This window comes from Rissa tridactyla, chromosome 3 (assembly GCF_028500815.1).
Source record: "Rissa tridactyla isolate bRisTri1 chromosome 3, bRisTri1.patW.cur.20221130, whole genome shotgun sequence".
Taxonomy (NCBI): domain Eukaryota; kingdom Metazoa; phylum Chordata; class Aves; order Charadriiformes; family Laridae; genus Rissa; species Rissa tridactyla.
In genome coordinates, this window is record NC_071468.1 from 29570051 (window position 1) to 29592103 (window position 22053).

The 22053-nt window shown below is 36.9% G+C and overlaps 1 protein-coding gene across 1 annotated transcript in view; it reads left to right on the forward strand.

Annotated features, from left to right (window-relative positions):
* Window positions 1-22053, forward strand: part of CAMKMT (calmodulin-lysine N-methyltransferase) — a 225941-nt gene that overhangs the window by 196992 nt on the left and 6896 nt on the right. The window contains exons 8-10 of the mRNA XM_054194030.1: window positions 7305-7379; window positions 14404-14467; window positions 20636-20767. Of these exons, the coding sequence (XP_054050005.1) occupies window positions 7305-7379; window positions 14404-14467; window positions 20636-20767 (271 nt within the window). The remainder of the gene's footprint in view (window positions 1-7304; window positions 7380-14403; window positions 14468-20635; window positions 20768-22053) is intronic.

Here is a 22053-nt window from a genome sequence, read left to right on the forward strand (position 1 = left end):
GAAATTAACTTTTGCAAAGCTTTCATTCACTGATCCTACCAGTACAGTTCTGCCACCCGTGCTTGTGCTGTCTTGCATTTCGAAATGATGTATTTTTTTTTTTGTATCACATCAGTCTGAATTAGAATGTGAGAACCATCCATTTTTTGCATAATGTGCTACATGAACCTTGCTAAAAACAGTAGTCAATCTCCTAAGTAAAGACTGATTTAGAATACATTGATGTAAGGAGGGATGCAAAAAGGCAAATTCACAAACACCAGTGGTATTTTTTTATTAATAACAGTTTTATACAAGATATTCTCACTTCTTTTAAAAAAATAGTCACACTTGTGCTGAATTTTGGGCTGTGTTGTATCTACAAAATTGAAAACTTCATTCTGCAACAGTTGTATTTACATGCAGTGTATTTTTATGTCCCAAAAATTTAGGAGCTTTTGATATGCAGCAAATGTGTAAGTGTTAGGACTGTTATTTTTGAAGACAAAACTGTAATGTTCCCATCTGAATTTTAGCAAAATATGTTGTACAGAATAAGAGAGAGAAAACATGTTCTCAGAATAAGGAATAAGGGAAGCACATAACTTTATCATACACTTTTAAAAAGGAACTTCTAGGCAGGAAAACCTAGATAGAATCATAGAATATCTGAAGTTAGAAGAGAACCGTAGTTGGTTTTGGTGTTTTTTCTTCTTTTGCATTACCACATTAATGTGATGAGGTTTCATCATGAATTGTTGTACCAGGCATTGTATAAACACAGAGCGAAAAGGCAGTTTGTGGTAGAGAATCTGTGTTCTAAGACCAGAGATAGATATGGTGAGGAAGGATAACAAGGATAACTATAGTCAGCATGATACACAGAGTTGGAGGGACAAGAGCAGCCTAGCCTCTTTTCAGTTTTTGTAGGTTCTATTTTAAAGGAGAGTTTCAAGGATAATTGAGTAAGTTTATGAATGTTCATGGACAACATAGTGGAAGAAAATTGTAAAGGTGCTTGCTTGAAATGTTAAGTGGGAGATGTAGACTGACATTAGGGATGATTGAAGAAGGGACTTGTGCTTTCAATATTGAATGAGAGAGAAAATAGGGAAGTGAACTGCTGTGAAGCATTTGGAAAAGAAGACTTGCAACTTACCTGGAAGAGTACAAAAAGAGAGGTGACAAGATCAGGGTTGTAGGCAAGAAAAAGAATCTTTGCAGCAGCCTACTGAATAAATATTAATAGGGCAAGACTGCATTTTCCAAGAGCAGAGAGAACGATGTTGTGATGTTAAGATGTAAGTGATGATGACATGGTCAAGAGTTCAAGTTGAGGGAGTAGATAAGACACTTCTTAGAGATGCTGTGCAGAGAGAATAAGCAAAATCTGAACAGAGCTGAGGTATGCAACTATAGAGGAAGGTCTAAACTAAGTCTAGATTACAGACTGGAATTAATGGTTATGTCCAAAGGGATCGAGAAGAGGTGGTAACAACAATGCCTTGTTGTAATTTAGAGGTGATGAGCTTCTCGCTCACTGGGGCTGTGAAAAATACTGAGTTGTGAGTCTGGATACACAGTGTGAAGTAGAGCAGTGTGTGGCTGGATTTATCTTTTATGGATGAGATAGCCCAGAAGTATAATTCAGAGGAAGAAGAGATTGAGGTGGAACTTTGTGAAATTATCAGAAATGTCAGAAAGGTTTGAAGATAATCTTTAGAAGAGCACATTGAAAAAACGGTAAGAGACAATTAATTAAAAAAAAAAAAAACAACCACCAAATAGAAAATAGTGGAAGTAAAAATTCTAAGAAATAGCAAGATTTTACTGCGCTGAAGAGAGAGGAAACATCCAGGAGAATAGGGATAAAGTGTAGATTCAGAGCCTAGCTGAGAAAAATCATCGGTATGCTTTGGCAAGAGTAGGTAAATGACATGGAAGTTGCTGAAACCTGCAAGGTGATTGTTGAACAGCAATGTCCATCAGCAATTGTAAATATCACATTCAAATGGCTTAGAAATGTGAGAGGAAAGGGAGAATGGTTGATGGATGTTGGGTACCTGTGGTTGAAAATCTGACCTTGGCCCCTTCAAACCAGGTATGCACTGCAGGGAATGAGACAATGGATAAAAATATAAAGCAAAGTGAAGCAGTGAAGGTAAGAAAGGCAGAAGGTGAAAGAAGGTGGAGAAGTAAGAGCAACCTAATGAGAAAGATGGGGAAAAGATAGTAGGCAAATTTGCAAGACTCCTCGGAGGAGTTGTAATGATAGGTGTACACGTTGCCTCTGTTGCTAAATTAAAATCCATCTTCTTGATCTTTATACAAAACTGAGGGATCTCAAATAAAGATCATGGTGTGGAGAAACATCCAGATGATGCCTTTTGTTAATGTGTTAATGAACTTGCTTGGTTAATGTCATAGAAAAATCATATAAACCGCCAGACAAAACCTTTTACCTGAACCTGTATACTTACCAATGATAATGCTTTTCAAAGACTGAAGCCTAAATTAAAATATGAAAAGAAGAGGTGGGTAGTGGGGGTTCTTGGTAGCTGTTCATCTGCTAAGTGGGACAATTTTTTTTATCTTTAAACTACTAATACATTTTGAAGCGTGTAAGGCTTTTGTGTCTTTTGTCCTTTCTTCTAATTTTGATTTTTTTGTCTTTATCTGCACAACTACTTTTCTGCTAACTTGAGAGCTACTCTAGCCTATGCCATTCATCACAAGAACATCTCAGAGGGACTTGGAAATGTTTCAAGTTTTAACAATCAGAGACTTAACCTGTTTTTTCTCATGTAAGTTACCTGCCTAGGCACACTAGGAAGACAAACATTGAATAACAGAAGTTGAATAATAATAGTAATGAGGAATTTTGCATGAGAAATAAAAACCTGGTAAAATCAGGTCTTTTGTTGTAGATTGCTGAGATACTTTACCAGTGTAAGAAAAAGAGTGTCGACATTTGTCAGACTATCCTCCATAAATTAGAGTTACTGTACAGGGGAAGTGCAGCTTTAGCTGCCATAACTATCCTTGCAACGTTTGCTGTTTTGTTGTTGTTTTTTTTTCTTTGAAATATAAGGGGGTATTTGAGGGTACGTTGGTAGTAAGTACTTAATTTCTATTTTCTTACTTGATCGTTTTGTTGTATTATCATTACAATTCTTTTTATCTTGATCTAATCACATTTTCTGGCTTGCTTACCTATTAAAAAAATTTTAAAGGGGGAAGAAAAGAAAAAAATGCTTTGATTGTTTGCGTTGTGTGTTTTCTGGGGCTTTGTTTAATGAATTTTTTGCTGTTTTGAATTTGTTGTGTAAGGTTGACAGCCTAGGAAACTAAAGCATCAGTACATATTTTCTCAGACTGTTTCACGAGTGTGCTTTATCCCTGACCTGGAAGAGCCACCTCTGCATGTGAGAGGATAGTTCATTCTCCATAGCTCATTCAGTCCTTGTCCTTTTTGCTAGGACTGCCATCAAGATTGCTAATTATAGTAATAGGTTTGTGACGTGGGTACTTTTCCTCTGAAAACTGGTCAAATTCATTTGATACAGGCCATAAAGCAGCCATTAGCGGGTACCAAGTTTCATCCACCATCAGTTTGACCCGAACAGTGCAGTAGTGTTTTTTCTTTGCATCCTATTTCATTTTTTAATGTTCTTGTTGTAGCCAAAAAAATCTCCCAAACTGATTTCTATTTCCAGTGGGTTTGAGACCCTTTTCTGCTTAAACCTGGTTTTGATTATGAGAAACTAAACCTGCATGAGTTAAATAAGCCAGTACAAAATATTGTCAAGGGTGGGCTTTACATAGCCTTAAATATGTTGAGGGTTTTTTTGTGGTTCATGTTTGGTTTGGTTTGGGGTTTTTGGTTTTTTGGGGTTTTTTTAACAAAGAAGCCATTGAAGGTGTGGCTTGGACAGAAATACAGATTAAAGCACATTTTTCAAATTTAGAAAATTATTTTAGATGTTAGTACTGTAGCGTCTTCCCTTAAAAGAAAGACATACCAGTGTTATAGCTTTGAAACTTCTTATTTGCTGGAAGAAAAGTATCTTTAGAAAAAAAGTTGTTTATGTCCGCTGATTTAGCATCACTGGAAAGGGAACAAGAGGAAAGTATTAATAAGGCTTGCATTTTTTTTCATGTTGGCACTCAACATGATGCTGGCGATTTAAAAGACTTTTTGTGGTATAGTATTTTTACACTTATGTCTGTTTTTTTTTAAAGGAAGCTTCATAAAGACTGAGATTTTCATATTTCTGTTGCTACCACTTTTCTGGGTTTCCTAGCAGTGCTTTTCTTTAAATGGAAATGCAATCAGCCCTTACTTCATGGTGCCTTTGGTATTTCTTTCAGGTCTGACCACTATGTCCAAGAGTCATGTCCTCAATAATTCCTGAAAAATTACTGTTCCTCACCCCCTTACTGTGTATAGATACATGCATTTAGGTACACATACACACATCTTCACCTTTCTCAGAATTATTTTGCAACGTCAGTGTGTTTTTCAGTGCTTCACACTCAGGGATTGTGTTCGGATTACAACAACGTGTATGGTTAGTTGGTGGTATTCATATACGTCCTGACTCTGATTCACTACTTTCATTAACGCTAGAATCCAAAAGAGCTGATTCTGATTCAAAATCAAGCTGATTCTGACATCCGTGTTAATGATGTAATAATGCTGACTCTGGGCAGAATTGTTTCTGATACGTGGGGGCATGTCTGCTTTACAGGTGCAGGTGCAGATGTTTGATTGCATCTCGTGCACATTCGTGGCAGCATTAAATGGATAACGGTGTAGATACGGTAGCTAGTTGGCTACCTAAACAGTTTTGGAGGTTGCAGCCGGTATTGAGCTTCATGTACCCTACCCGCGCTTCGCTTACTAGCCATAACGTGCACTTGTCTAAAGATAGCATGGATAAATATACACAGCTTGTAGTTGCATCTCTCCCCGCAATGTGCACACATCCTGAGTGAGATCAGAATGAGTCCTGTTGGTATTTATTTTGTAGAAATTATCTTTAGTTTACATGGTTATTTCCCCACAGGAATGAAGATTTTCCTGTGCCTTCTGAAAATGTATGGCAAAGTTGATTTTGAAAATCTTGTGTGTAAATTTATCATTGGCCTTTACATAATTATCATGTCTTTGGGAACGCAACTGTGCTGGACCTAGAGACCAGGAACAGCCCTGGTGCCAGATGAGGAAAATGGAGGAAGACAGGCTTACGGCTGGACGTGGGGCCCTTAGCACACGTGTGTCCTCCTAACAGCACACATGCCAGTCACGTGGCGCCACTGCGCATGCTCCTGGCAACTCGTTGATGCCATATTTTGCTCAGCATTGTGGTTTCTGAGCTTTTACCTACCCGCACAAACTCCTTTGTGCCTACGGTAGGTGTGCACAGAAAATGCTGTATTTTGGCTGCTCAGCAGGAACCTGACAGTAACATGAGAGAGGGTTTTTTTTATTTTCCAGGAGGAGGCACCTGTGCTGCCTTCCGAACTGCATGTGTGAAGTATAGTAAATATATGGGTTAAAAAAATCATAATTCAAATCCCTATAGTGGTACTGATCAGATCTCTCTTTCTGTAGCAATGAGAACCAAAGGTGGCCTTTTAAGGCTCACAGTTCATCTACCAATTTCCAGTTCTGCTTCAGGATTCTTAAAGTATTAGAGTGCGTGCTTTAAACCCACAAAACTTACCTTTACCTAATTTTCACCATTCTAACCTAAGTTTCCACGGAAACAGGGTTGAAAAAGCCGCTGGTAGCCAGCAGGCAGCCTGCAGCTGAGAGTGAGAACTCTCCTTTGTCACTTTCCACTACTGGATGCCTGCTGCGTGCCAGTGTGCAAAGCTACCTAGGCTTCTAAAATCTGGAATACTTTCAATTTGAGGGGGAAAAATTAAATTAATCTACTCTTTTCTCTCTCTGGATTGTCACAGTAAATTCCAGGAGGGCAAATGGGCTAATGAGTCCTGATCTGTTCAGTTACACTGAGCCCCACATAATCAAAGCTTTCCCAACCAACTGGGCCTCTCCTTTCATAATTTCCATGTTTTAAAAGGATTGTCTCTTAAATTTTGTGCCTGTGCACATGTACATGCATATAGTGGTACCTTAATTCTTTGTGGCTCTATATCTATCTGTCTCTGTTTACGAGCCTTTTTTGCATATCGTATAGTCAATGTATAAAATTTCCTTTTTTCCTGTATACTTAGGGAACATTTCTGAATGAACACATTATAACTGATCCTCAGTTAAATATTAGAAGTAGGATGTGAATGGAGATGGCTTTTAACCAGAAGTAGATTATAGCTGCGGGAAGACTAAAGGGTCTATTTGGTCAAGACTCATACAAAACTGAGATAAGCATGCACAACCTGACAAGATCAGATTAGACCCTTCCCCCACAAGTGCTTTTCCCATAAATATTTATCTACTTTCTATTATAAATAACCAGGAAATGAAAAAGAAGGGTAAATTCTTTTTTAAAAAAATAGACTAGAAATAGAAATGCATCTTCCAGTCTTCGGGGTAATGATATTTTTAAGTATGCAATAAATTCCAATACTATTTGCTGTTTTTAAATGGGAATAAAGTACTGAAATTCTTTGTGGCAGCTACATAAATCGGCAGCATTTATAAACAAAGAAGAACTTTGCACATATGTGCCTTTTTGCCTACTATTGGGTACATTAGAATTAAATAACTTATCACCTATGAGAGAATAGGTGTTGACAGAGTCAGCACTGCTGTATTTTTTAAGCTTGCCTGAGGCAACGTAGCTGGCATTGAAGTTAAGCTTGGCATTCTTTCACCCTGTCCCTCCTCCCTCCAGCCCAAGTGAATGCTCACTTCATCAATGAGAAACACAGCTGACTTGCCTGCCAGATGTAACCGAGATCCATGAATTCACATGTACTCTGCAAATTTGGTTTTCATTCAGATTGTCAGTACTCTGACTTCACTTCCTCATGCAGTGACGTTAAGGGGTAAAAATCTGAAGCCATACGTGTGCCACTAATTCAGAAATGCATATTTGCTGGTGATCCACTCATCAGAACCTGTGTGGATTGCCTTTTTGTTATAATAAAAAATAGCACGTTAGCTTTGAGATTTAAAACCTTACAAATGTACAGAACAATATTTTTACATTCATCTTTGAAAGTAACAAGTGTACAGGTTTTAAAATATTCTGTGTCACATTAGAATAATATTAATACTTTAAAATTCTCAAGATGAAAAATGTACGTCCTTTTTTCTTTTCTTTTTTTTTTTAAATCTTTTTTTCCTCTAGCATTTTACGATGGGATAATGAGACAGATGTCTCTCAACTGGAAGGACATTTTGACATTGTTATGTGTGCTGACTGGTAAGTACATAAAAATCATAAAACTCATGTTAGAAAAATAGCTTTGCTGGAGTAATTGTACTGTGCTGCTTGCTGATGGCTAAGCAAAGTCAACAAATGAAGCACAAAGCCACCTTAACCTCAACAAATTAATATTCATCTCCATGTGACAGTTATAAGGTAGTCTTCTATCACACAGTAACTTCTACCACATTATTTCCCAAAGATTGATTTTGAGAAGCATTTCCATTTTCTGGAATTGCCTCTGTTTCATGCTTGACGTATCAGTAAATGGACGACTTAGGCAAATTGCAAATAATTATGGCTCAGTGAGGAACAGTCTGGAGAAAAGGGAGTTTATCAACACAAACAGCTCAATTAGCTTACTTCTTAGGAAAGATCTGACTATTGATATAAAGGGATATATTTTTTGCTCCCCAGAAAATCTTTCCAAGGAAAAAAGATTTTCGAAACCTTTTTTTCCCCCCTCACATTCTGTTTCTTAAATCAATTCGACAGCAATATTTGTAGACATAGGCTTTATGTTATTTACAGAGGCACATGTTAATTGTAAGAGAATTCTTAGTAAAAAAAAAAAAAATGGGAGCACAGCACTTAATTTATGAAAAGGTTGGTATGTGTATATTGTTTAATAATTTTTGCAAATAGATTTGGTTATTGACACAACTCTTTTCTGATACTGGATTTGCAGAATTGTGCTGTGCTGTATTTGCTGCATGCTTTAAAAATGGTACATTATTAATAATTCGTGTTATATAAATGGAGACAATGTAAAAAGAGGTGTGCAAATTTCATTTAGGAGAGTAGATATTTTTAAATGAATCTGTCTTTCTTTCATTAATATTTGCTCTTGACCCTTTAAATGTCCAAAACAGAAAAGGCTATTTACGTTTTGGTGCACGTAACTATTTTAAGAGACCAAATTCTGAAAACGGGGACTTCCTAGCACAGCTCAGTTCAGCAGATATCTGTACGTTTCTAAGAAATAGTTAAAGGAAAAAGGCAAAGGAAAGTATGAAGCTGTCTATTGTCTTTTTAAACAATGTTCTTTTTAAGTGGCTTCTGATAAAGTATTCCTCTAAAGCTTTTTTTCCCCTTTTTTTTTTTTTGCTTTGATATTTTGCTATTTAAGCAAACTCTTCTTATTTCAGAAAAGTTACTGATTTTGTGTAACACTGGAGAAATTGTGTTTAGTCATCTTTTTTTGTTTTTCTAATACCTATTTGTTGACAGAATGCAACAGTGCTTCATTTCCCTTAGCATTTAATTTCAGAAAAGTTCTTTGTTCCCAAAAAGGACAGAGAAGGGTTTCTAACTAATCGCTGATAATGTGCCTCAGAGATGCATCATCTGATTAAAATAAGGAGCTAAACAACACCATATGATTTCAGCAAGTAATTTAGTAAATGCCTTCCTCACCAAATATTAGAATGGATACTCCAGGTTTCATTGCACAGATGAAGTTAATGCTGGACAGGATTAGATCAGATTAAGTATGAAAGTCAGATCAGAGTGCTGGCGGACATGAGCAGGAGGGCAGCAGTCTTCTCGGAGGCTTAGACAAGGCTCACATATGGATGTTCTCCAGATTATGTGGGTGAAGCAAGGTCTTGCCAAGAGATTTAGAGTTAAATTTGTTCTTCACACAAATATCAAAACAACCTGGCTGTGCCATCTCTTGTATTCTTGATACTCACACCATGTCATCCTATTTGTGCGGGGAGTACAGCAGAGTGGAGCAAGACTTAAGTTGTTTTTTTCAGTAATATTCTTGCCTAATACTCTTCCCAGTCTGTTTGGAAATAGTGTAGTTTCTTTAGGAAACAGAGTCAAACATGACAGGTAAAATACATAATGCATTTGAAATGCCTGCATTTTGTACATTTATTTTGAAGCACTTAAGATGCAGGTAAGTGTATAAATATTTATAGATTTCTAAAAAATAAATAGAAATGCGCAGGTTAGTTTAAAGTACCTGGTTTTATTCACAAATTGTCTCTATTTTCTTATTGCAAGTGCCCATATATATAGTTTAATAAGCATGAAAATCCTTTTATTCTTTGTTTCTTTTAGAAACCATTCTTTTAGTTATGGACGCTAGATTTTCTGGTACATGAAAAGGCTGGGGGAAAAGTGTTCCATGCTTTATCAAACTCGAATCTTCTTTTCATTTTCATGTATTTCTCTTCCGAGATATAGAATTGGCTTGAGAACTGTTGGCAGGATTTTTGCTCTCTGAATTTGTTGGGCTGCCATTGAAGAGGAAAAAAAAAAATATCTCTTTTCTTATAGCTCCTCGGCTGAAACCTGAAGTATGCAGTGATAAAAACAGATAGAATAGATTGCATTTAGTTTAACACCATCATATAGCTCATTGCCAGTCAATAAAATCTGGGATTAGAACAGAGAACTCGAAAGCAAAAAATCTGAGTTCAAATATTAGGTACATGGATAAATTTTTATTGAAGTATTTCCAGCCAGGGTGATATTGTCTGATTCTCTGAATAGCTAACCAGTGGTACTGCTTGATCCCATTTACATGAAAACAAGCTCTATTCATAAACGTATTCCAAATCCACATGGAGGTTCAAGTAAAAATGTACATGATTACAACAAGCAGCGATATGTTTATATTCATATATTTACAGTTAGACTTTCATAAACCTTGTGTGCAGGGGTGGAAAATAAGTTATTTCCCAGAACAGACAGTCTATTAGTTAAGAGCTAAATTTAGTAGCTCAACTAGATTATAAAATAAATAAGAGGCAAACTGTGAAAGCTAGTCATTATTTAACCATTCAAGATTTTGACAATAAAAATAGTTTCATGGTTCAGCAGTTCCAAAATAACTTGTAAAATCTCAACTATGAGACAAAAATGAGGAAAAAAAAAAATCTTGGTGAGGCCACACCTGGAAGAAGGATATACTGGAAAAAAACTATGGAAATCATGGAATTTTTAAAGCATATCCACCCACTGCGTATTTTTGAGGGGGATTTTTAAGGCCAGGTGAAGGCTGACAGAAATTTAGACTTTCGTTTGACCTATGTTTGTGGATATAAAGTCATGCAGGTGCTGGAATTGTAAGAGTGAGTATGAATAGAGGAGGAGAAATAACAGGCCTGTATGGACAGGCCAAAACCAAGACTCTTCCAAAGCTCCTGAGAGCCTCAGATTTCTGATTATTTAAAAGGAATCTTATATTCTGAGTTTATATGCTGAGATTTGTAATTGAAAGAGAAAGTCAAGGCTAGTAGGACTGAGGCAATTTAAAAATCATCTTTCACGTCCTTGTGAAATAATTTTTCACAAATAATTTTAATGTAGAGACAGTATAAGGTCTAGATCCCCATATCCCTTTGGAAATGCAAAATATCCCACTCTACTTAGTTACATGGATTATATTCTTAAAGTTTGGCATGTGCATAAGTATATGCACAACAGAGGCCAAGGGGGACTATCCCACATTACTTTCACTGCTGAGATTTTTGCTGAAGTCATGGGGAGTGAACATAGAACTGAAATGAAAGTATTCTTTAAATATCTTAAAATATGTCAATTTTGTCTCTGTTAGTATTTCACTTAATATAAGAAAATATTTTTGCAGGAATGCATGTTGTCCTTCTTCAGTTTAAATTAATTATTCATTTTAAGCCTGATTTCTTGCACACACTTCCAAGTGCATTGGAATCTGACGACATGGAAGTAAGGGTTTTTTCAGTTTATGTCAGCCGTGTAGTTGAAGGCGAACAAAAAGATAAATGGCTCTATACACTAGGCACTATACATGAATGTAATCGTGTCTGAAGTACACCTGTAAACTAAGCTCTTTTACCAATTGCAAAGTATGCAAAAAGAAAAATAAGTTCACATCATAGCCTATAAAATGTGAGTATATGCCCCTTGTTGCGGGGCACAACATGAAAGGATATCAGCATGAAGCAAACAGACTCTGCTTTGGTTTTTTCAGTTTGTTTCCTTGTGGCTTACTGTTACTTCTGTAGAGTTTTGGTATAAACTTTCATTTTGGTTTTAACGGTAATTTAAAATTAAGAAAAAAAAAAACCAAGGAAGATTGTCTGCCTGTTCATCCAGATTTCCCCGGTTAAGAGCACTGCCTAGACAAAGGCCGAATCATAAACTGTGTTTTTGCCTCTCTGCTGCTGTGATCTGAAACTTCCTTGCTGGCCCGAGAAACCCTTGCTATTCCTGTCTTGAGCTGATGCTTTCACAGCGTCCTTACTACATAAACAGGAGACGTTACCACTAAAGTAATGGCAAGCTAAGCCAAATTTGAATTAAGGTATGAGAACTGAGTGAGACTGGTTTAGAACAATACATTATTTAATTTTACTGAGCTGTTGTGAGCTTTAAAGGATTCTCTCGGGTACACTTCCAGTAGGCTGTGGTAATATTTAGTTATACAAATTCTACTGGTAAGAGAAATTTTGTGACTAAATCTTGCGTGGGCCAAAGCCTGTGCTGGCCCTGTCTGCAGCACAGATTATCTAACAACTTCTTCAGGATTTTCCTCATTCAAGGTGTCCCCCGACTCAGAGGGAGGATAGAGATGTTTCCTGGAGACACTGCAGTGCATTGACGTTGCTTCCCGGCTTCTGCTTCCACCCCTGTGGTCAGAGTATGTGGCTCACAGAGCAACAGACTGGAAACTGCAGTATTGGAGACTATTTTCAATTGAAGTAGGTCCTTCCTACTCCTGTCCCAGGGACAGGCCTTTTGGAGGGCAGGGACAGCTGGGGAGCAGAGCCAGGGCAACTGTCCCAGGTTATCTGGGTTTCCTAAGCTAAAAGGGCAAAGAGTCTACTTCCCATATCACCAAAATATCAAGTGGGAGTCGGACAGAAAAGGTATTACTGAAATTGTCTGGTCTCTTGGCAGGTCATGTAACCATTTTACGTTCTCAGACACTCAGTTTCTTGCGAACAAAGGCTTGTAGTTCTCTCCTTGTAAAGGAACAAGATTGGTAGCAGCAGTTGTGCCCCTATCTCATTGTAAAAAAGAGAGAGTGCTATGCAGGTCCATGAAAAAGGAATTTTAGCCCTGGTAAGCTGCCTCAAAATTGTGTTTCCGCTACACTGCTTTCAAAAATCAAAATATTATAAGTGCATTTTTCACTTGGAATGTGCTTCTGTCTACACAGGATCTCAGCAAGTCTTAAATGTGTGCATGCTTGCAATGTTTCATGTTGAAGAAAATTAATTATTTTTAGCAATTCTTTTGGGAGAGGACTCATGCGCTGTATTGCACCTCTTCTGCAGGTGGCTATGTTCCCAGTGAAGTATTGTCTTATGGTATCTATCTGCATAGGGATCTACCTGAGGTGAATGTGATTAAAACTCCCAGGAGATGTTAGAGATATCAGCTGCTGTTCCAATGAATTAAATTTAAACAAACATTTTTTCAGTAAGGTTCTTCCCGTAAGATTAATCAAGGCTGAGGGGTAGCCATCATGCCAATTGCTAAAGTTTAAATTTTCTTGTGGGCAGGCTATCAGAGAAATTGTTAGCTAGCACTTTGGTACTTCAGAAGAAATTCAAACAGTCATACTTCTGTATGAAATGTTCTTTAAGAAATGTATGGATCCCCAGTCCCAGAAAATCCCCATGTATTTTCTCAACAATGTGAGGTTCTGCCATTTTTTACTGCTGAAATTTGCTCACTGGCAAGTTTTCCAGTAGGCTTTTTTTATTTTTTCCCCCTGGAGTAGCAAAAATTCACAGCTCTTACACAGCTGCTTGACCCGATGTGTAATATTGTGTTCTCCTAAGTAGCCGTGGAGTGTCCTTACCTAAATATCCACACCTATTTTTTTCCTGATGACTGGCATGTGGTTGGCAGACCACTTTTTTCTCTTCAGTGGTTTCATATATTCTTCATATTCTTTTAGAAATTTCAAACCTGGAAAAAAATTACCCATGTCCCTTCAGAAGGAGATGTTTGAGAATGAAGGAAAAGGGGATATAGAATCATAAAGAATGGACAAAATGCTGTGTATTGTGGAATTTGAGCTTGACACGGGCTGGGAAGCTGTCTTATTACAGAGAAAGCATGAAAAATAATGAAGAGAGAATCACATTATTTGTGGCCTGCTTGGTAGAGTTTCTTATCTGAATCACCAATATAAATGCAGCCCACGGCAGTAAGGACTGAAAGGCATCGGTTGCTATCCGGTGGTTGTTCACTAACCATTGTAAATGCACTCCCATCCACAGTAACTACATGTCCACAAATATCTAGTCAAGAGTGATTGGCACCCTGGTTGCCACTATTAGTATATACATTAAGGTACTGAGGGGCACGAAGAATGAATTATCCCCTCAAATCATGAGGTAATCACGCCAAAATAAGGCTGAGCATGTTGGCAACATTGCATGGGAAAATTGACTCTGCTGCTATCCTTGCGGGACCCATGCTGGAGATGAAGGATTTCACTCTTGAGAGAGGCAACTCTGTACGATCTGGGTCATTGTGTTTGAGCGGTGTTTGAGGGAGAGAGGAGGCAGGGGCTTGTAATTCTTTATAGGAATAGATAGAGATAGACATATAAATAGAACAAATATGCATAATAGATAATAATGAATTAATGCCACAACTGTGAAGGTAAAAGTAAAAAAAAATACCCTTAGTAGCAACACCTGAAATACCACAGAAAATACTTCAAAAAAACTCCCCCCCCGCTTGTATATAAAAAACATGTAAAATGTTGTATATTGATCCTGATTTCTGATATGGTAATATTTTAATAGATAGCATAAGTGATCTGTGAATTTCAGCTATATAAAGATCTGCTTCATGCTGATATTTTAGCTTCGGTTTATATTATCTTTGGGTTTATGTATTTTTTAATATTTAAAAGTAGCTGAACTGGACTGAACTGTAGACCACAGTTTCTCTTTTACAGCATTGTGTAAACATATGTAATTAGCCTTGTACTTATCTGCATTAGTATCATTAGAATTGAAAACCCATTTTAATCTGGATTCTGTTCTCTTCTCAATGTCAGCCTGTTTCTGGACCGGTACAGAGCTAGCCTTGTTGATGCAATAAAGAGATTACTCCAACCCAGTGTAAGTATGTTTCTATTTTCTCCTGAACACTGGCTTCAGAATAATTAGTCTGTGCACAATGATTGAGAGAGTAATGGAATGGCAGGATTAATGTCATGTAATACTTTAATACTTATTATGTCCAACTTCAATTGAGTCTTCTAATCTATCAGATTCTTTCCTAATCATAAACTAGGAAACTTCTTATACTTGGCCTTCTGATAAGGAACACAGTGGGTAGTAAAATAAATGAAACCGCTTCAAAGATAGCGTGAGATTATTTTTATCAAAGCGTTTCTCAAGTATTTTCCTTTGATAATAATGTCTTCATATTAAAGTAAAAGTACGATATTGAAAGTTTTTATGTTGGCTTCTGTCATTTGTAATCCCTTCAATTGTAACCTTTGTCATTGTGTTTTTATTTATTATGAAAGGATATTTTTTCTTTTCTTTTCTGTTTTTATAAAATGAACAAAACCCTTATGTCTATATTGTAGCCTAAAACTTTTTTTCCCAGTAAGCAAGCCCTGTGTTTACATGTTTTATACCTTAGAACATAACAAAATTAAGCTCTTCATAAAATTCTTGCATGTTCTACATGAGTGCCACTGAGGAAATATTTTACCAGTCTCAGTCTATTAGGCTGTTAAATCAGAGACCTACAGGCAAAAAAAAAAAAAAAAGCTGTTATATGCATATACTTAAACCCCCAAAATAATCTTGAATCTTAAAAAAACCAAAAAATTAAAAAGATTTTAAAATGAGAATACGAGAAAACATGTGAAGTAATTGCTGTAAGTAGGAATTTGAAATAGGAAATTTACCTTTCGTGCTTAACACAAAAACCTTCCAGTAACGTAAACTTTCCATTACAAAAGTATTTCATGTTAGCAAAGCATTCTCCAAACTTTATTTAAAAATTGTATTGTACTTTTTGTACAAGAGATTTTCTCTGTAAAAGGAATAGAAGACCCAAACGTGCAAAGGCTTAGGAAACAGAGTCATTTTAGTCATGTAGGTAATCCCATTCTTTGCTAAGAGTGATCAGGTTTCTATTCTTGGTTCTATCATAGACTTTCCTGAGTGACCTAAGGCAAGTTACTTAAGACTGAATTATTTTAATGAGCTGTGGGGCAGGGCTGCCAGGAAGACAGGAGAAATGTAGCCACCCTAAGGAAAAGGTTATCCAGATATTTCTGTCAGCAGCAGCACGGGGAGGTTAAGCAGCTCCTGCCCAGAGTGATGCATTCTGACTTCGTGATGTAACATCAGGTGTCAGAGCGCAGTAATTTTTGGGACCAGAGATGATCTGGAAGACAAAGCTGATGCCAGTTTAATAAAATGCAAAAAGTACTTTTTTCAGCCCAGATCAATGTCCACACCTGGTTCTTCAGGTAGCCCCCACAGGCTGCTGTAGTGGTTCCATGAAAGGACACTGGGGGGAAGAGTATGAGTGGCAGGAAGAGAAGTATATAAGAGGTGCCCTGGTCCCTGTGACCTGACTAGAGCCTCTAGCTGGAGTGGAAGAATACCTGTTAACGGTTTTGTCTCCTGCTCGTAGCGAATCATGGTCTGGTGGTCTATATTGCCAAAAACATGAGTACACACGTATATTTGTACATGCACACGCACATGCGTTCTTTACCTGGGCTGATAGCCCAACCAGAGAATTTGATTTAAAAAAGGAGAATGATAAGGCAGCCTGAATTTTAAGTAGTGTTCATAGCTCAAGCTCCCATCTATAGACAATTTAGGAATTGTTAACCCATCTTGAAACCAAAACTGGCCTGACTTTGTTGGTTTTTAACTCCAGTCAGCTAATTCAAGTTCAGAACATGCCTTTGTTTTTCAAAGCAGATGAACTACAGTCCGTTGTGAATGTAGAAGGAGTAAAGGGAGATGGCTTTTTGTTTCCTGTCTTCCTAGTTTGGCTTGCTTCTGCATATTGGGATTAATAGCATAGCCTGTACTTATTTGCTCAGCATTTTATACCAAGGTTTCTATCTCTTATTGACAAAAGTAGCTTAAGGAATTCTTGCTCCTTGCAGGAATTTCTGTTGCAGAGTTTTGGACCACTGTCTGAACTGTATTTTTTAACTAAAGTCATTTGCCTACTCCCCTTTATGGATGGTCATGTGGGTGGATATCCAGTTATGGCATGGCCTTGCAAATTATTGTAATTCATAACTAAGAGGACAGCAAACTATTGTGTCGGTTGGAAGCTGGGATACAGACAACTTAAATGAGTTCTCTTGTCCAAAAAGAACGTGTTGAACAGAGATGCCTTCAAGCATATGCTTTCATGGTTTGAAAGACCCAAATAAAAGCATATGCCCTTTTGAGATCCCAAGAGAAAATGCAGTCACAAGTACATAATAGTTATTATTTTTACTGTTCTTGTTAGCCTGTATATATCTAAGGATAACATCAGAGGAAACTACTGAATGGCACTATACTTTGGCCTTTGATGGAAAAATAAATTAATAGTGAATTAATTTGACAGTTGCAATAATTAAGAATAGTTTATGGGCATTGGTTTATGCCCAAGCTAAGGCATAAACTACTTAATTAAGTTCACTCTTCCACATGAATTATTTTGTCTCAAATTTAGAAGTTACTTTTTCTTATTGGTAATACTTTGCCAAATTGATAGAGGAACGATCTCAAATTGAAGACAGATCTAGTTGTAAGACATCTTTCACATGTAACTAGGATACGACTAGGATAGAAAAGTTCGAAGAAAAAAATAGCCACCAAAACCGAAAGGGAAAGTGGAATAAACAGAAAATAACGGGTATCCTTACAAAGCTGTCTTGAAGGAGAAATTCAGAACAGGTAAACTATTCTTACTGTTAATTTAAAAAGAGATAAATTTATCTGCAGTACTGTCTTTTTCATTAAGGATGTTATTTGTGGCTATTAGAATCCTTATGGCACAGAATGATGTGGTTTGGGTAACTTTTTGTTTTCCTGGAAACAGGACTCTGGTCATTTCAGTCATCTGATTCATACTATGGCCCCATGGACAGTTGTATTGGCACAGGAAGAGAGGACCAGAAATTCACACATGCAGAAATGAGCAGCTCGCAGGGTTACTGGGGGCTAAAATTTCTTATCTGAAATTGTTACAAAGGCAAATGTCACCTGTAAACCAATTCCAAGAATTAGGCACTGAAATTTTACATCAAACAAATTTATCTTGAATGTCTGTATTTTATTCCTCTTATAAGCACACTACGTGATTTGCCAACATTTAGTTTTATTTTTTCCTATCATTAAAATGTGCTTTTAATTTCAATCTCAGAACAAGCAATTGTTTGTTCGCATATTTCCCTAATTAAGAACATCTTTTATGAAGGCTTTGATTCTTCTGTAGCCTATCCATTCAAAATCCCAATGAAGTCAATTGGATGCTATTGAACTGTGATTATTACCAGCAAATAAGACTGCTTTTAATAATGATTGATGAGTAAACTTAGTCTTAGTCATGTCCAATGTGTGAACGTCTGTCCCATTATCTAGTTGCAGCATTTTGATGACACTTCGAAATACTGTAACTGAAATAGAAATTTTTCTCTGTGTTTTCTTTAGGAGTTTACTGGAAGTATTTTTCCAACTGAGGAAAGGCCATTCTGAACTTTAAACATCATCTTAAACCAGGAGGCACTTTTGAATTACGAATTTCAAATTAAACAGCCTTAGGACAGTCCCATCAAGTGTAGATCTTAGCCCACCGGTCTAATTTTGTTATTGTAGAGCAACCAATTTTAAAATTAGAAATGCGAATGCAGCCCCACAACAGGTATCAGAATCACAGAGATCAGGCAGATGACAAGAAAGTGCTTCAAACCCAGATTATGGTAGACCAGAACTGACGACAGTACCTCCACAAAACCTCCTCCAGTTTTAATGAGATTAATCATGATTTCTTGGTTTTTTTATCAGCAAGAGCAAGATCCTAAGGATGCACACTACATTCAATAGAGGAATGGGTTTTACACTGACTAAGGAGCAAGCCAAAAGCAGCTGTCTAGTGATTTTGATAAAAGGCCATTCCCCTTTTTTGTAGTTATTTCAAGCTTTTTGTTCTGTTTTTAAGAGAGAGTTCATACCATGTTGTATTCTGTTTTACTGTATTTCTCTTTCAAATTAAGTTTGAAGTAATTAGTCTACAGAGAGTGTGAGAAGGAATGACCACATGGACTGCTGACTCCAAATGGAAATCTGTAAGGGGGTTGCTGTTGTATGAGCCTTCCTCATTGAAGTTGCTGGATCCATGGCCGATGTAGGGCTTGGGGCCCCCAGCAATCTCCATTCCCGAGGTTTAGCCAGTCTTGAAGTCCCCCTCTGAATCTTGTGGTCAGTAAGCCCTGGGTGGTGGACATGTTTCCCATTACAGGGACCTCTCTGTGAAGCTGCTCATGAAAATGAGGGACTCCAGAGGAGTCTCATCCTTTTTACGCCAGGAAGGGTCTCTGCAAAACAATCTTCTAGGGAGCATGAGATGGCAGCAGGAGGAGGAGGATCCTCAGCTGAAGGCTCCCTTTGCTGCCCACTTCTGTCTGATGACATTAAAGCATGCCAAGGATGTAAGGGAAGTTACAGCATATTTCGCATTGATTGTGATTTCCTGTGTTTAATGTTTTTCATCCTGAGCTGAGCCTATATTCAGACCTAACATTTACATAAGCAATTCCAGTGCCTTCAGTGGGAGTTACACCCGTTTGCACCTCATATTTAGCCATGGAATTAAAGTTATAGCTACACAAATGAACAGAAGTGAGTTGCTTTGGATATTGCCCTAGGTCTCCTTTGTACTTAAATTTCCCATGAGAAAGATGAGGATAACAGTATTTCCCTATCTCACAGAGGCATTGTGAGAATAAATACAGTGCTGTGGTATTAATGATTGGAATCTTTTAAGTACACATTAGTACCATAGATACTGACGTAGAGTTTTTATTGCTGCCTCATTGCATGTTGTCCCAGCTTCTCTGTGCATGAGCTGTAACACACAGATTTGTTCCCTCTCCTCCTCACTAAGTATCTGTGTCAGCATTGTAACTTTCCAGAGTTACCATTGAAATTCTCTTTTAATAGCTTTTTCCTCTGGTATCCAAGATTGCATTTTCTCGAGCCAAATATTATTCTACGGCATCTAATCATTTTGTGACTTCTTCAGATCCCTAAAAATATTTTTTGTCTCTTTGGTTGATTACAGCACCTCACTATTTAGTTTTAGCTCTCATTAATATAGAAGTTAAATACAAGAACTCACAGTAAACTTTGTGGCTCCCCTCCCTGTGATATGCTGTTGGCTGATATTAACCTTTGTTTACAGCTCTTCAACCAGTTTTCATTCCATGTGACAGAACACGGTATTCAGCCAATTAGAATTAATTTTGCAAATAAGATTTCAAGAGATGCTGTGTCAAGTAGGTTAGGTTTTGGGCTAGTACTTTGCACAGAGTGTCTAAAATCTATCAGTTCAAGGCGCAGTCATTTTTGTTGTCTTAAATACAGCAGGATGAACAAAAAATTAGCTAACGGACCATAATGTATTGCCTGGGCATCACAAATGGCCTGATCATCTTGAAAGATCCAGAATTACTATGCAAGAACATTAAGTCCTGCTTTAAATGCAATTTACCAATTTAAGGTCAAATTTGGTTGCACAGCTCAGGTAGTTTAAAATAGCTTTAAAAAAATTAATGATCGGGTCTGATTTGCCTCCTTTTTTGCCTTGTTTTACATTGTTGTAATTCCACTGACAGCAAATGGGAGGTACTCTTGTATGTGCGAGAGTCAAAAAAGAAAATCATTATTTACAGTCTTTTCACGGTCATGAGCTAACGAATGGATTTTGCATTGAGTGTATGTTTTGTATGCTTTTTCTGTGTTTTATTTTGGTAATTCATAGCCACCATTATTATATGAAAAGAATTAGATGTATGGCAGTCGGTAGTTTTCTAAAGAAAGTATTTATTTATTACTTTCTATTTTGCATTTGTTTAATCACAGAAATCTTGCGTATTTTGAACAATTATTTATATTACCCTATTTTAGTATTTTACCAAGAGAACAATTGACTTTTCCAGCTTGAGCATATTAAAAGCTTAGTCAGGTGTATGTTATATCTGGTTCCGTTCCAGTTTTAAAAATGTATAAATTCTCTTTTTAATGTTCCAGGGAAAAGCAATGGTATTTGCTCCACTCCGAGGGAATACTTTAAACCAGTTTTGCAATCTAGCTGAAAAAGCTGGTTTCTCTATCCAAAGACATGAAAATTATGATGAACACATTTCGAACTTCCACTCCAAGGTTAGTTTTCTGCTTGTGTTAGATAACACTTTAATCCGCATTGCATTTTGAAGAGATCATGGTCCTTTTGGCAGGTAACCTAAATGTTTGATTAAAGTACTCCTTAGGTGTGCTGTTTCTGAACAGCTATTTTTGTATCTGATTATTTTGTGTGGTAGAACCATCCTTTATCTCTGCACGTCTAGAAGAGTTTTGCAGAAGCATCTCCTGTTTACCCTTTTCATTCATAGAAATCTAATTTATGAGAGTCTTTTCTTGTTGTTGTTAGCTGCCTATAAATATATGGCACACGAGCATTTACATTTTAATAAAAAGCTTGCAACTTTTAAGTAGGTTAAATACTGAAATGGACTGAAATAAATCGGAGGTGAATGTCTAATTGTATCATATCGTACCTTAAATCCTTATCTCTGGCTGCTTTATGGCTGGGTCAGTTGGCAGCTTCAAACTGCTAAATCTCATACAGAATTTCACAGTTGTGGGGTTATATGTCAGATCGAGGCGCTACAAGATTTAGGTCAAAAGCACTTATCTGAGCGTGATTTCTAAGCTTGCTTACATAAAGCTACTGTTATCAGTCTCTTTTTTTATTATTTATAAGTATAGAGTAATACAGGACACGAAGAGGAAGGTGCTTCATGGAAAACTTTTTAGGAATTTCTTATTTTCCTGTGTAGAAGTGCTTATCAAAATCATATTTATTACTTGCAATTCAGAGATCTCTATTTCATACTATAAAGAAATCCACTGTTGTAGGTCCGTATGACCTTAGACGTAACCTCTTGCAATTTTCTAAGAATTGCTCTTGGAAAATATAGACATGCTCAGAATTGAAGTGAAATGCATTTTTTTCTATTTAGCACCACCATAGGATAGAAATCAGATTATGCTAAAAAAACATGTATGTGTGATGTTGTAAGGAACAAATATATATTTTATTATTTACTTTCATATTTAATAAAGACTAGAGACGTGTACATAAAATCACTTAATTTCATTGTTCAGGCAGGTCTGAATCTGGTCACACTAAAACCAAATAAATTTCAGTCATTGTTCATCTACCACCTTGACTTTAACTCATATAAAATGATATAAATGTAAGGCCTAATGTGATGGGTTTTTTATTTGCTTCCACCTGAAAAAGGACATGATTTTGATTATGTTGTTTCGTGGTAGTAGTTCTCTTTCATTATCCACTGCATCCAAATCAGCTCTGCAGCAGTGAAATGCAGGAGTAATAGTTGTTATCTTGATCCAAGAGATGGGTCTAAAATGATAGAGTAGTT